We start from the raw sequence: 15,388 nt of genomic DNA on the forward strand, positions 1-15,388 counted from the left end.
TCAATTTTTTTTCCGAAATAAAGGGATTAGATTGGACTATGTGTACTGAATAAAGTCCACTATCAACTCAAGTGAGATAATCGAATCGCTGTTTAACCTTTAAATCTTCTTTTTTTATTTGCTCTTCTCCTCTTCCTATCTGCCTTTGTTAGTTCTGTTTCGTCTTTAACGTCCCCTTTGCCTAAACACTTCTTCTGGAGCAAGCATAGCTGCATCAGAGACTGCCAGTGGAGCCATCTGCAACACAAAACATGATACTAAGTGATTTGCTGGATATTTCTATTAATGCAAACACGGAAAATCTGAATACAGAATATTCACCTCTTCCATTGCAAGGGCAGGCACATTTACTTGTATTGACATATCCTCAAACCTGTTCATATTATTTAAATACAATCAATGTTCAGAAAGAGGCTTAAACATGGGAAAAATTTTGGTGTAGAATGCTGGAGGAGTGCCAGTTTGGGAGTGAAATTGAAATGGGATAAAGCATCCAACTTCAAGCACAGTTTCTTGAATGGCGTAGTTGCCTGAGACCATGGAAAGGTATAAGTCTTTTATGAAAGAAGGGGAAATACTTATCCATATACTGCAGCAAAAAGGAAAATGACAAAGTTTGAAGCCACTACATCAAGTCAAAGGTGCAGCAAGTTGAAACACTGTGTTATACAATGAAGTGAAAAAAAAATTAGTGAGCAACAAATGGTAACAAGATAGGAGAAATTAAAGACACACTTCTTTCTTTCGTTCATCCGAAAATGACAGTGCCACTGACACTAGAACCGTCTTCTGAGCATATTCATCCTACATAAAAGTAAGAGCAAGATTGTTTAGAAACTCTGGCAAAATATGGATTAAAAAAAGGAATCATGTAGTGAACAGATCAGAATACATCTCTCTAACATTGAAAAAGAAATTAATCATGCAAAAAGTAAATGATAAGTTGCCAAGTTTGCAAATGAAAACACTCGCCTCATAAACTTCAGCAAGTCCCTTTGTGCTCTTATTCTCATCCTGCAAGTGTAAAATTGATTTTTTTAAAATGTAAATTTCGTATAGTTCGGATAAAATTAACTTTAATGATAACAATAATAACAAAAGGGTCGGCAATTACCAGTTCCCTTTTTTCCCTAGGTGCATTGTGGAGTAAATCAGGAGGCTTCTGCACATCGTCAAATCGGGCCTATATATTGTACCAGAAATAATGTCCATTCAGTATGAAAAGACAAAACAACAGAAATAGAGAGCATGATCAAAATTAAGTCAAAATTGAATGGGTAAAACATCTCGCCGAAAGACATGAAAATGAAGAACGAGTAAATACATGAGACGATGTTGCAGACAACACCATCCCAGCCCAGCTCGAAAAAGGATATTAATGAGGTGGTGTTGACGACACAAAAACGTAACCACTCATTTCATCTTGCAAGTAGACAAGTAAAGAAAACCCACGTGCCTCTCCTCAACTGAACATACATTCGATTCCAGACTAAATGTTATTGGGAGGTTGGATATGTGAATGTTAGAAGCCTTTTAGGTTTCTGAAGGTATGATCCCCTTACCACGATGACTTCTCAACAACAGAGATCTTACTGACCAGGACTAATACAAGGAGAGATTTTAAAAAACAAGGAAAAAACTGCCGCTCTCAGCACCCCCAAATTCATATCAGAACATGAAATTTCGGACACTAAATAAAATTGAATTTACCTCAAGGACACGCTTCTGAATCATTTCTTCAATAGATGCAGTGAACTCTTCTGTGATTACAGGTGCAGGTCTCACATTGTGCTCAAAATCTAGATCAACTTCCAACGCACTATTTTTTGGTCTTTTAGATGCAGTGATCTGGCCCCACAGAACTCATAAACCAAACCAAAACAATAAGCTAAAGTTCTTTAGAAATAGATTTTGTTACCTCTCCCTGCATTGTCCAGGTTTTGGGTTCTAAGTTTGCTTTCTCCATGTTTTCGATCTTCGCACGAAGATTATCTTACTCTTTTTCATGCGTATAAAGATTTTGTTTCTTCTGCAGCACATCAGAACAGGGAAAAAAAAGAATGAGAACATCAATTGATAGCAATTGATTTTTGCAGAACATCAATCATTTCTTTTTCTATCTTGAACACGCACATACACAAAGAGAAAAACTTAGAGAACGCAGATTACTCGATCTTCATCACCCATATCTGAGCCCTGTAAAGCACCATGGCTTGTAGAACTTTTCTTCTGACCAGTTCCTTTACCACCAAAAAAGTCCTCATATCTAAGTCAACACACAGAGAGATATGTCACCTTCAAGTTCTCTCGTATACACAAGAATAAGTTAAACAAGCCTCCAGGCCAATTATTCACCAACTGTAATTCAACAGTTGAGCAGCTCATAAATTCAAAATTTTTAAGGAAAAACTGTGAAAATAATCTGTCTACATGCTGCGTAGTATGACTACACATTGCGCACAAATGCATGCCGTCAAACAACTAGAAGTTCTTACATAAAAGTTTTGAATCACATTCAATTAGTAGCCATTGCTTTCTTTTTTCATGTTATTGATTTGTATCATTATTCATCCTTGATGTACACACATAAATTCCAGGAGAAAAGAGAGCGTGCAGGTACAAGAATATGGAGAAAAAGATAGTCACACCTTGCATTTTCCATCTTGTTCTCATCGTCGACGTCATCATCATCGGCAAGCTCCAAAAGTTCACATACACAAAGAAAAACATCAGTTCAAAGACCCTTTCTGTATAATCGTGTCACATACTCACATAACATTATTAGTCGGCAACAAAAGCTCGTTTAGCAAACAGTAATATCCTCAAAAATTTCCCAGATACATCCTACTACAACGCCTACCTCTTCATCATCTCCTCCATCCGCGTCCTCCCCTCCGTCAACCTCTTCATCTACTTCATCCTCATTTGCATCAATCAATTCAGCTCTCTTCCTCTTGTTACCCTTTTTCTCCTTCTTTAAGCCGTACTCTCTAGCCTCATTTTCCTCCAAGTACCCCGTCCTTTGAAAATTTAATTTTCTTGAAGAAAAAATACCAAAACTCTTTATGAAATTATAGTACAGAATCCAAGCAAAAGAAAAAGTATGCATGCATAAAGATTCAAAAGAAAATCCCGTGGAATTTTAGATAAATAGGAACTATCTAAGATTTGATTCATAACCGAATCTGTATCACAAATTAAAATCCCAGACTACTTTCGTGATTACGTAAACATTAAAAAATCTGAAAATTCTAAAAGACAAAACATATAATGCAAACCTTTCAGAAAAAAAATGCAATGAAAGCGGCAACGAACATGGATCTGTAAGCCAGAAGAATAGATAGATTCATGCCGTCGTTTGTAGCCAATCTGCATCCGGTATTTACGAAGGCAAATATGATTTGCACAAGGACCATCATCAAAGAAGATGATGGTCCTGGTGCAGATCATATTTCCACAAAATCTTGTAAAAAGTATTCGAAATCCTGTTGTAAAGTATTTGAAATCCTCTTACAGAACTCCATTTCTTCTTGCGTAATCTTTGTCCAATATCTACTTTTATCAAAATTGTGGAGTACGCACAAAATCTTTGTGTTCTAACTGGGGAGAAACGAGGGTTTTTAGAGGGGAAAATAAAAGCTTGAAGAAAACCGATTGATGAGAACAAACAAGAAAGGCTCTTCCTCTCGCCTCTCTTGATGTTCAAGAAGATGAAAAGAAACGGAGATGGTCTTCCAGTATATATATATATATATATATATATATATATATATACACACATGCATGTGAGATATATATCTCCAATAGATGCTCTAACAAAATTTTGTTGAAATTTTTGTTTTGAGATCCACTTAATATTATATACTCAGATTTGTATATGTTGGTTTACATAAAAGTATAATTTTGTATGGGAAATAGTTCCTTGTTAATCGCTTTTCAAAATATAAAATTATTGTTATTATAGTGTTGGCTCAAATCATGTTCTTTAAATTTTAAAGAATAATTTCAAATGTAGAAAAAATACAATTTCAGTATTATAAATTGATCTATTTTGTTTCTTTATCAAGTAACTATTCAAAATTTGGTTTTAATCAAATAACTTGTTTTTTTCGTCTTTTTTTGTTAACACGAACGATTCTTCACAAATTTCGTAAATTTCACATCCCAATGTTATATATATAATTTCTGAATATTGTCGTAGAAAGTGCATTTTTGAACAAATCTGATGAGTTTTCACTTGAGTGAATGTAACGAATATCCGGCAACACTCAGGCTCTCAATAACCCTCCATTAATTGTCCGCAAAAGCTTCTGTAAGGATCGAATTTTTTACCTAATCTAGGAACTTTTATCCGCGCGAATTCAGTCCGTTTTTTGCTGATTTAGATCGATTTGTGTCTGATTGTTGGTCGGAGATGGTATGGAGGTGGTCGGCCGTGGTAAGGCGACGGCTGGTCATGGTTGTCGCCGACTGGTTTGGCCGGAGGTGGTGGTGGCGGCTGTCTTGTGAGTTGGGCTTAGGGTTTCGAATTTCGGGATTGATTTTGCTTTAATTTAAGGCTTTGTTTGGTTGTCCAAATTTTGAAATCCAGAATTTTGACCTTTATTAAATTTTGACTTCCGCAATTCTGATTGTGAAAATTAAATTCGACCATTTCAAAATTTAATTGCATGAAATAAAATTGATATGGAATTATTCATTATTTTATCGTCCTTGTTTATTTCGATAAAATATTTGTGGATGAATAATCATAAGTGCAAATATTTTATTTCTTGAATATTTGGTCTCTATGTTTTATTTGGCCCAATTAAGGTAAATTAAATTTTCTTGTGAAAATTTTAATTGATATCTTGTATCTCAAATTTGGTTAAATTTAAATTTCATGTTAATAAAGTGATTTTGAGATATGTAGATATTGTTAAAGTTCAGAATAAATTGTGTTTCAATTCATGCGAAAAATAGTCGGCCAAAGGAAGACTATTTTTTGGCCAAATTCCAAACACAATAGATGATTTTAAAGTGCATCTAGATCTATGCAGAAATTAATCGGCCCAAAAGAAGATTATTTTCTGGCCAAATTGCAGACTTAGTAAGTGACAAAAAAAATGTGTTTATATATATGCAAAAAATAATCGGCCCAAAGGAAGTTATTTTTTGGCCGTATTATAAGCACATAATTATGTGGTCTTAAAGCGTGTCAAAACTATGCAGAAATTAATCGGTCCAAAGGAAGATTATCTTCTTGCCAGATTGTAGACACGTTATATGATATTAAATTGTGTTAAATTTATGCGGAAAATGATCGGCCCAAAGGAAGGTCATTTTCTGGCCAATTTTAGCACAATATGTGGTACTAAATATGTGATAATTTTGGATTTATCCATGCATGCAATTGTCGGTCCAAAGAAAGACATATTGTTGGCCGGATTTATTATCAATATTTAATAACTATGATATTTGAGGGTACCACTTACAAATTGTTATTTTTGTTCAAAGACTAAATATCAATGTTGTGATAGGTATTTCTTTATGGGCCCACCACCATCTGCATGCTTATATTTTGTGATTTATTTAATTTAAATATATGCATGGACTATAATTTATTGTTCTATTTTGTTATAACATCTTCTATATCTGCCAATCTGAACAACATTCCAGTACTTAATGGCTCAAACTTCAAGAAATGGAAAGAGCATGTTATGATAGTGCTCGGCTGCATGGATTTAAACTATGGAAGATCGCCCCGTACTTTTGACCAGTTCATGAACTGCTGATCAAAAAGTTTATTTGGAAAAGTGGGAGTGATCAAATCGCATGAGTCTGATGATTATGAAACATTCCATTCCAGATACTATAAGGGGTGCAATTCTTGAAGAAAGTGATGCAAAAAAGTTCCTTACTCAAATAACAGATCGTTTCGCAGCAAACGAAAAGGTCGAGACAAGTACTATTCTGATTAAACTTGTCTCAATGTGGTACAATGAGAAAGGGAACATAAGGGAGTACATAATGGAAATGTCAAATCTTGTGACTCGACTAAAAGCATTCAAGTTGGAATTGTCGGAAGACATAGTCGTGCATTTAGTCTTGATCTCTCTGCCTGCGCGATTTAATCAATTCAAAATAAGTTATAACACCCAGAAGGAAAAGTGGACTTTGAATGAGCTTATTGCGCAGTGTGTTCAGGAGGAGGAGAGATTGAAACAAGATGTGATTGAAAGTGCTCACTTGACATCTAACTCTCAAGGTAATTGCATCAGTAAGAAAATGAAATGGATCAATAAGGAAGGAAACTCTGGACTTCACAGCATATGGAGCAACAGAAAAAAGATAAAGTGATCACTTGTTTTTTTTGCAAAAGGACTGATGTGCATGTGAAGAAGGATTGTCCCAAATACGTCAATTAGCGTGCAAAGAAAGGGTTGCCTAAGGAGCCGGTTGTCAATTGATGGTGAAAGATACATCTTATGGAAAATGACAATAAAACTGTTGGTGTTTTTTAAAGCTTTATTTAGGAACTGAGTTTTTTATTTCCTGGTATTTGAATTTGAAAAAAAAACGAAATTTGTTTTTAGTTTCATGTTTGGACAAATCAATTTTTTTTTCTTTATCCATGTGGTATTTTCAGTTTTTCGAAATTCAAATATGTTTGGTATGAGTTCCTTGATTGATAAGCTTGATAAATTGAACATCAATATCTTAAATGACATTGACATTATGCATGCATGAAATTTTGAAATTAAATGCAAATTAATTTCATATGTTGACTTTAGTGAGAGTGAGTAAATTGGAAAGTCAACATTGAGAAGAATATATTGATGTTTATTCCACATATGTGGTGGTATAAATTTTATCATATGGTGATCTCATTCGGATTTATAGAGAACATTGTTTAGATATTGTGAACATCAATAGAATGTTGGGCATATATTTAAGAAACCCGACATTGAATTATTAATCGGGTTATGCGGTACATAAAATGAACTAATGATTTTATGCTCACACATCGGATCATCTGACATTTGGAAATAGTTGGATATTTGGACTCCGAATAAAGTTGTGGAATTTTATCACCGATAATGATCATTGGTCTAAGAAACCATTGGGGATCAATTGTGACAATAAAGCCACTCTATTATATTTAAAGGACAAGTGAAACTTGTCAAAGTCAAAAGTTAATGACATGAAGTTTCTAGTTGGAAGGAAAAAATTCAGCGTGATTGTGTGTCAATTGAGCATGTCATTGCGAACTCTGTAATTGCGGAAGCGTTTGTCATGGGCCGGCCACCCAAGATGTTTTTGGGCATGTTACACACATTGGTGTTGTCCATATAGTTAATATGCAGGTACAGTGAGAGTTTGTATTCTGTTTGAGCATTGACTCATTTGACATGATTTAAGTTTCAGTACAGACTAAGGTTTATTTGAATTACTCTGAAATAAAGTGATGACTTTTATTGCGGTTTAGCATTTGGTTGAAAGTTTGTTATTGGACTCTTTGAGTCATTAGGAGGACCAGTTGGAAATGCAGGTTTTATTCTAGGATCACATTTTTATATTTCCATGCTACACATCCATCCATACTTGATCTATGTTATTGATTATGCTAATATTGTGATCATTGATGGGTCTAGTGATTTTAAATGTAGCGATGACTGCTTTGGTTCAATATTGGTATAATTAATAGACCAGATTGTTAAGGAATATTTTGGTTTAGATAGCAAGAGCTCGATCCAGTTTTTGCATGTACAATATCCGGATAACTTATGTGGCCCAAGTGGGAGATTGTTGGACATCACATTGAAAATGCAAAAATGTAATGAAGGGACATCTATTTTTGAGTGAGTCTCATGTGAGACCGTCTCACGGATCTTAATCTGTGATACGGGTCAACCCTATCCATATTCACAATAAAAAGTAATACGTTTTCATAAATGATCCAAATAAGAGATTCGTCTCACAAATACGACCCGTGAGACCGTCTCATACAAGTTTTTGTCTCTATTTTTTTGTTCTCGGATATATATATTTTTGGACACTGTATAAAAAAATACAACATATCTGTGTTATTTTAGCAAGCTTTCTCCTTGGAATTTATCAAATCAATTTGAGGTTTCTAAATCCGTAAATAAGACAGCAGATTTTCACTAAACCGGCCCCGAGCGGTGGTCTTTTTCAGTTTTATTTTTTTAAGTTAAATGTTAAAATTAACCAATTTTTTCAGTTTGGATGATTTTAAAATCCATCTAAATTATGACCGACGAAAAACTGCTCCAATTCATGAGGTTGGTTTTTTCTTGTTTGATTCAATTTATGTTCATCTATCGGTGACAAAATTTAGAAGACAATAACTTAAAATTGCAGGGAAGAAGACATGAAGGTTGGTGCAAATATTTCTCTACCATACCATCCATCTACTATGCTATTTAGATGGCCACAGATACATACATGCCACTACAGAATTGTTTTGCACATTGTGAGCTGATCTTCATGATTATGATGTGAATCGTTTGCCGCGGTAAAGAAGTTGGTAGTGAATTAGCTGCGCAGCATGGACTCAAGACTCGAATATAAAACTAAAATTTCTTAGTTTGCCGCTGGAGTTGTCCCTGTTTCATTCCTTGAAGTTGAAACCGAGGGGGCTGAATGTTCACCATGTCGTGGAATTAATAGATTTCGCCACTCGTCAATATACACAGCTTTCTCAGGATCCAGAGAAGGCCGTTCAAATTGCTGGAGAAATTCAACAATATCTTCTGTTTGGCCAAGAAGGAGAAGTGCTTTGTGCATGCTCTTCTCCCTTTTCTCAATGGCATTGCGGTGATACTTGGCTGTTATAGCACGTGGTAAATTGGTGAGGCATGCTGCCAGTACATCTGCGATCATGGAGGATAATTGCTCGAACAATTCCTCATCTGGTTGCTCATTTTCTTCTTCAAAGGAAAGCAAAATAGTATGGCTGATTCTGTACATTGAATGAGCAGCTACGACCGCAACTGGCCAGTTAAGAGAATTTTCCAAGTCGAATTCATTCACTTGTGCGTTGAACACACTCAAAATCCTTTCAGCTTTGTTGGAGAGCTCGTTTAGGATCTCCTTGTTGTTTTTGTATTCGCAGGATTTCCTCTGTAGATTCATGTCTTGCCACTTTCTGTATAGTATGACTCCTACCCAAGTAACATCTGCAGCATTTCTGATATTCACAAATTCATTTGTTTTCAGGGTTTTCTCTACAAGTTTTGCGAGGGCCATACCTTCTCTCACACTTCTCAATAGCTGATCAGTTTTGTGGTTTTCAATGTGGGGAAGTCCAATGGCGATGCTTGTCAGAGTCACCACAGCTAGAGTCCAGCAACTGGGTGGTTCTTGAGAATGTAGATTTTGAAATTGGTCGAATTTTCCTACTCCCCTAAAGTTGACACTTTTTTTTAGGAGTTCTTTCAGGTTCTTAGGTTTCTTCCTTGTACCGGTTTGAATAATCTTATCTGCTCGGTTGCAGATGCGCTTCAGGGTTACTTCTGACAGCTTTTCCTTACGGTCAAGTAGAATAACAAAACGCTGGATATCCTGCTCTGCGCCGTGACCCGATTCTGATTCCATGTGATCATTTGAAGAAGTAGCATGGGATGGATGCCGAGTCTTGATTTTTTTGTGTGTTTTAAGCACCATAAAAGTATACACAGAAGTTCTACAGAAATAAAAACAATTATTTTGCTGGATAGAGCGATAAAAAACTGAACACCAATACAGAAATCCAGAATCCCAACTTTTGCAGCAAGTAGACATTTTCCACACCAGTAGTGTCGGATATGTAAAGATGACAAGCTACCTCTCCAGTCCACCAGCCTCTGGATCCAAAAGGCTTCGATCTCCAATTTCTTAATGAAGCTTCTGTCTGTATTCTTTGAGCACTTCGTGTGGAGAAAAAAGAACCATTTCACCGCAGCAGACAATGTGCCAACACACATTCCAGACAACTGGAAAATATATATCAATCGTACGGAGTCTCCATATGAAATTGTAGAGTCCCGGTAGTTTCCTCTTATGGCTTTCAAGGAAAAATCCCAAAAAGTCATTTCCACCAATATTATGGCAGCCGGAAAACATATTGCACTTGAAGCAATGGACACTACAGAATGCGCCGCCACGAACTGGGGACTGCCAGTTTCTACCATCACCCAGTATTTCTTCACACGCCCTCTGTGTTCATCATGCGTCTCTCCAGCCCTCACTGATATCTCTCCCCTCAGAGCTACTTTATGCATTTCCTGGTACTTTGACTCGACAAACCGTTTTGTGGTCGGAACCATGATAGCTGAAAAAACTAATGCAAGAAACGAAACAAGCAAGAAAATCGTGGCAGCTAGCAAAACAGTTCTTGATTGGCGATTCTCATAACTCTCCAGCGCTATAAGTTGCATCCACACATTAGCATTGATGGTGATCACTAAAATCCCTAAACCGATGACATTTGTTAGAATCTCTTTATCATTCATGGACCCCAAAGATGGCATAAAGTGCACTACAATGATTTGAAGTGCCTGCTGACAACCCTGCTGACATTTTCAGCATAACTCGAAAAGGACCTGTCAGCAACATCTGGGGGTACAGATTCAGACTTCTTTGATTTAAAGAAAAAAAACCCAAGTCTTAATGGCTTTTGCATTGAAAAATCGATGAGCATATGAGTAGTTTATATCAATCGAATTGAGATTGTTTGAGATTGTTCTGGATGTTATTTTAAATTTAAAATATATATTAGAGCAGGAGGTTAGCTCCGGTTAGTACTTGCGTTCTCTTCGAGCTCAAAATGGGTTATTGTTTGAACTCGAGTTGAGTTCTTTGAAAGTTTGTCGACATTCAAAATAAAGAACCATGGATTTCAACGAATACAAACTAAAGTTACGAAAAAAATAGCGAAAATATCATTTTATATTACTTGACGTCGTCATTAAGAATTTCCCTCGGCGTATTTTCATCCCAGAGTATCAACTTCTCAAACTAAATGTATCAATCGGTAAATTTCTAAGGGAATGTCAATAAACATGTAAAGCGGATGGTGGCCGAGTATAAGACAAATATCGCCATTGGAGAACACAGCATATACCGCCTGCATCCTTCATCACACTCCCTGAGTCACCAAAATCTCTAGCTTTGTTCTACTTGCCCATGATTTTTCGTCGTTTATCTATGCTCTGGTGAATGATATTCAAGTCTAAGGCAACCATAGCATATGAAGGGTTTCGAACCACTCCATCAAGAAATCCTACAGCTCATTTACTTATCTTTGTTGCCTGTCATCGAATGAAGCAGCAGTGACAATGAGTATTAATCACAGGCTCCACAAGAATCATACACACACATATGTAAAAATTAATCATGATAATTAGGAAAATACCATCATCTCGATTCACAGATGTGCTTGATGTGCCTTCATGGTCACTGTTATAGATTGAACACGGTCAATTTTTTTTCCGAAATAAAGGGATTAGATTGGACTATGTGTACTGAATAAAGTCCACTATCAACTCAAGTGAGATAATCGAATCGCTGTTTAACCTTTAAATCTTCTTTTTTTATTTGCTCTTCTCCTCTTCCTATCTGCCTTTGTTAGTTCTGTTTCGTCTTTAACGTCCCCTTTGCCTAAACACTTCTTCTGGAGCAAGCATAGCTGCATCAGAGACTGCCAGTGGAGCCATCTGCAACACAAAACATGATACTAAGTGATTTGCTGGATATTTCTATTAATGCAAACACGGAAAATCTGAATACAGAATATTCACCTCTTCCATTGCAAGGGCAGGCACATTTACTTGTATTGACATATCCTCAAACCTGTTCATATTATTTAAATACAATCAATGTTCAGAAAGAGGCTTAAACATGGGAAAAATTTTGGTGTAGAATGCTGGAGGAGTGCCAGTTTGGGAGTGAAATTGAAATGGGATAAAGCATCCAACTTCAAGCACAGTTTCTTGAATGGCGTAGTTGCCTGAGACCATGGAAAGGTATAAGTCTTTTATGAAAGAAGGGGAAATACTTATCCATATACTGCAGCAAAAAGGAAAATGACAAAGTTTGAAGCCACTACATCAAGTCAAAGGTGCAGCAAGTTGAAACACTGTGTTATACAATGAAGTGAAAAAAAATTAGTGAGCAACAAATGGTAACAAGATAGGAGAAATTAAAGACACACTTCTTTCTTTCGTTCATCCGAAAATGACAGTGCCACTGACACTAGAACCGTCTTCTGAGCATATTCATCCTACATAAAAGTAAGAGCAAGATTGTTTAGAAACTCTGGCAAAATATGGATTAAAAAAAGGAATCATGTAGTGAACAGATCAGAATACATCTCTCTAACATTGAAAAAGAAATTAATCATGCAAAAAGTAAATGATAAGTTGCCAAGTTTGCAAATGAAAACACTCGCCTCATAAACTTCAGCAAGTCCCTTTGTGCTCTTATTCTCATCCTGCAAGTGTAAAATTGATTTTTTTAAAATGTAAATTTCGTATAGTTCGGATAAAATTAACTTTAATGATAACAATAATAACAAAAGGGTCGGCAATTACCAGTTCCCTTTTTTCCCTAGGTGCATTGTGGAGTAAATCAGGAGGCTTCTGCACATCGTCAAATCGGGCCTATATATTGTACCAGAAATAATGTCCATTCAGTATGAAAAGACAAAACAACAGAAATAGAGAGCATGATCAAAATTAAGTCAAAATTGAATGGGTAAAACATCTCGCCGAAAGACATGAAAATGAAGAACGAGTAAATACATGAGACGATGTTGCAGACAACACCATCCCAGCCCAGCTCGAAAAAGGATATTAATGAGGTGGTGTTGACGACACAAAAACGTAACCACTCATTTCATCTTGCAAGTAGACAAGTAAAGAAAACCCACGTGCCTCTCCTCAACTGAACATACATTCGATTCCAGACTAAATGTTATTGGGAGGTTGGATATGTGAATGTTAGAAGCCTTTTAGGTTTCTGAAGGTATGATCCCCTTACCACGATGACTTCTCAACAACAGAGATCTTACTGACCAGGACTAATACAAGGAGAGATTTTAAAAAACAAGGAAAAAACTGCCGCTCTCAGCACCCCCAAATTCATATCAGAACATGAAATTTCGGACACTAAATAAAATTGAATTTACCTCAAGGACACGCTTCTGAATCATTTCTTCAATAGATGCAGTGAACTCTTCTGTGATTACAGGTGCAGGTCTCACATTGTGCTCAAAATCTAGATCAACTTCCAACGCACTATTTTTTGGTCTTTTAGATGCAGTGATCTGGCCCCACAGAACTCATAAACCAAACCAAAACAATAAGCTAAAGTTCTTTAGAAATAGATTTTGTTACCTCTCCCTGCATTGTCCAGGTTTTGGGTTCTAAGTTTGCTTTCTCCATGTTTTCGATCTTCGCACGAAGATTATCTTACTCTTTTTCATGCGTATAAAGATTTTGTTTCTTCTGCAGCACATCAGAACAGGGAAAAAAAAGAATGAGAACATCAATTGATAGCAATTGATTTTTGCAGAACATCAATCATTTCTTTTTCTATCTTGAACACGCACATACACAAAGAGAAAAACTTAGAGAACGCAGATTACTCGATCTTCATCACCCATATCTGAGCCCTGTAAAGCACCATGGCTTGTAGAACTTTTCTTCTGACCAGTTCCTTTACCACCAAAAAAGTCCTCATATCTAAGTCAACACACAGAGAGATATGTCACCTTCAAGTTCTCTCGTATACACAAGAATAAGTTAAACAAGCCTCCAGGCCAATTATTCACCAACTGTAATTCAACAGTTGAGCAGCTCATAAATTCAAAATTTTTAAGGAAAAACTGTGAAAATAATCTGTCTACATGCTGCGTAGTATGACTACACATTGCGCACAAATGCATGCCGTCAAACAACTAGAAGTTCTTACATAAAAGTTTTGAATCACATTCAATTAGTAGCCATTGCTTTCTTTTTTCATGTTATTGATTTGTATCATTATTCATCCTTGATGTACACACATAAATTCCAGGAGAAAAGAGAGCGTGCAGGTACAAGAATATGGAGAAAAAGATAGTCACACCTTGCATTTTCCATCTTGTTCTCATCGTCGACGTCATCATCATCGGCAAGCTCCAAAAGTTCACATACACAAAGAAAAACATCAGTTCAAAGACCCTTTCTGTATAATCGTGTCACATACTCACATAACATTATTAGTCGGCAACAAAAGCTCGTTTAGCAAACAGTAATATCCTCAAAAATTTCCCAGATACATCCTACTACAACGCCTACCTCTTCATCATCTCCTCCATCCGCGTCCTCCCCTCCGTCAACCTCTTCATCTACTTCATCCTCATTTGCATCAATCAATTCAGCTCTCTTCCTCTTGTTACCCTTTTTCTCCTTCTTTAAGCCGTACTCTCTAGCCTCATTTTCCTCCAAGTACCCCGTCCTTTGAAAATTTAATTTTCTTGAAGAAAAAATACCAAAACTCTTTATGAAATTATAGTACAGAATCCAAGCAAAAGAAAAAGTATGCATGCATAAAGATTCAAAAGAAAATCCCGTGGAATTTTAGATAAATAGGAACTATCTAAGATTTGATTCATAACCGAATCTGTATCACAAATTAAAATCCCAGACTACTTTCGTGATTACGTAAACATTAAAAAATCTGAAAATTCTAAAAGACAAAACATATAATGCAAACCTTTCAGAAAAAAAATGCAATGAAAGCGGCAACGAACATGGATCTGTAAGCCAGAAGAATAGATAGATTCATGCCGTCGTTTGTAGCCAATCTGCATCCGGTATTTACGAAGGCAAATATGATTTGCACAAGGACCATCATCAAAGAAGATGATGGTCCTGGTGCAGATCATATTTCCACAAAATCTTGTAAAAAGTATTCGAAATCCTGTTGTAAAGTATTTGAAATCCTCTTACAGAACTCCATTTCTTCTTGCGTAATCTTTGTCCAATATCTACTTTTATCAAAATTGTGGAGTACGCACAAAATCTTTGTGTTCTAACTGGGGAGAAACGAGGGTTTTTAGAGGGGAAAATAAAAGCTTGAAGAAAACCGATTGATGAGAACAAACAAGAAAGGCTCTTCCTCTCGCCTCTCTTGATGTTCAAGAAGATGAAAAGAAACGGAGATGGTCTTCCAGTATATATATATATATATATATATATATATACACACATGCATGTGAGATATATATCTCCAATAGATGCTCTAACAAAATTTTGTTGAAATTTTTGTTTTGAGATTCACCGAAAATTATATACTCAGATTGGTATATGTTGGTTTACAATCCCTCTTCAAAATATAAAATTATTGTTATTATAGTGTTGGG

General features: G+C 36.0%; 3 protein-coding genes, 1 long non-coding RNA gene and 1 pseudogene across 7 annotated transcripts; 1 reads left to right on the forward strand and 4 right to left on the reverse strand.

Annotated features, from left to right (window-relative positions):
• Positions 1-87: 87 nt before the first annotated feature.
• LOC140824040 (M phase phosphoprotein 10-like) lies at positions 88-3,181 on the reverse strand (annotated as a pseudogene).
• A 2,633-nt stretch (positions 3,182-5,814) lies between these two features.
• On the forward strand, positions 5,815-6,339 carry LOC140824041 (uncharacterized). The gene has a single exon (XM_073185643.1). It carries the CDS (start codon positions 5,815-5,817, stop codon positions 6,337-6,339), a length of 525 nt encoding a protein of 174 aa, XP_073041744.1.
• A 2,247-nt stretch (positions 6,340-8,586) lies between these two features.
• LOC140824042 (uncharacterized) lies at positions 8,587-10,496 on the reverse strand. The gene is made up of 2 exons (XM_073185644.1): positions 9,736-10,496; positions 8,587-9,688 (listed from the first exon to the last, which is right to left on the reverse strand). Exons 1-2 carry the CDS (start codon positions 10,494-10,496, stop codon positions 8,587-8,589), a joined length of 1,863 nt encoding a protein of 620 aa, XP_073041745.1.
• Positions 10,497-10,914: 418 nt separating this feature from the next.
• On the reverse strand, positions 10,915-11,442 carry LOC140822816 (uncharacterized). The gene is made up of 2 exons (XR_012116037.1): positions 11,399-11,442; positions 10,915-11,294 (listed from the first exon to the last, which is right to left on the reverse strand). It is a non-coding gene; the product is annotated as an uncharacterized lncRNA (long non-coding RNA).
• A 107-nt stretch (positions 11,443-11,549) lies between these two features.
• On the reverse strand, positions 11,550-15,183 carry LOC140822814 (M phase phosphoprotein 10-like). 4 transcript variants are annotated; one of them, XR_012116036.1, is made up of 10 exons: positions 14,740-15,183; positions 14,110-14,499; positions 13,631-13,727; positions 13,380-13,490; positions 13,172-13,309; positions 12,576-12,644; positions 12,434-12,475; positions 12,197-12,265; positions 11,784-11,992; positions 11,550-11,699 (listed from the first exon to the last, which is right to left on the reverse strand). XR_012116036.1 is itself a non-coding variant. In XM_073183712.1 (9 exons), the coding sequence occupies exons 4-9, from the start codon at positions 13,425-13,427 to the stop codon at positions 11,962-11,964; spliced, it is 456 nt and encodes a 151-aa protein (XP_073039813.1). In that variant the 5' UTR covers positions 13,428-13,490; positions 13,599-13,727; positions 14,110-14,499; positions 14,740-15,183; the 3' UTR covers positions 11,839-11,961. The 4 variants fall into 4 exon arrangements, 1 of the variants encoding a protein (XP_073039813.1); XR_012116034.1 differs by having other exon boundaries at positions 13,599-13,727; XR_012116035.1 differs by lacking the exon at positions 14,740-15,183 and having other exon boundaries at positions 13,599-13,727; positions 14,110-14,540.
• Positions 15,184-15,388: the final 205 nt, after the last annotated feature.

This window comes from Primulina eburnea, chromosome 2 (assembly GCF_022965805.1).
Source record: "Primulina eburnea isolate SZY01 chromosome 2, ASM2296580v1, whole genome shotgun sequence".
NCBI classification, from domain to species: domain Eukaryota; kingdom Viridiplantae; phylum Streptophyta; class Magnoliopsida; order Lamiales; family Gesneriaceae; genus Primulina; species Primulina eburnea.

Coding starts and splice junctions, on each gene's coding strand:
- LOC140824041 (XM_073185643.1), top strand. CDS start 5,815: ATGAGTCTGATGATTATGAAACATTCCATTCCAGATACTATAAGGGGT.
- LOC140824042 (XM_073185644.1), bottom strand. CDS start 10,496: ATGAATGATAAAGAGATTCTAACAAATGTCATCGGTTTAGGGATTTTA. Junction 9,689..9,735: donor GATTTCTGTATTGGTGTTCA/GTTTTTTATCGC, acceptor TTATTTCTGTAG/AACTTCTGTGTATACTTTTA.
- LOC140822814 (XM_073183712.1), bottom strand. CDS start 13,427: ATGGAGAAAGCAAACTTAGAACCCAAAACCTGGACAATGCAGGGAGAG. Junction 12,476..12,575: donor CTAGGGAAAAAAGGGAACTG/GTAATTGCCGAC, acceptor TTACACTTGCAG/GATGAGAATAAGAGCACAAA. Junction 12,266..12,433: donor GACTTGCTGAAGTTTATGAG/GCGAGTGTTTTC, acceptor ACTTTTATGTAG/GATGAATATGCTCAGAAGAC.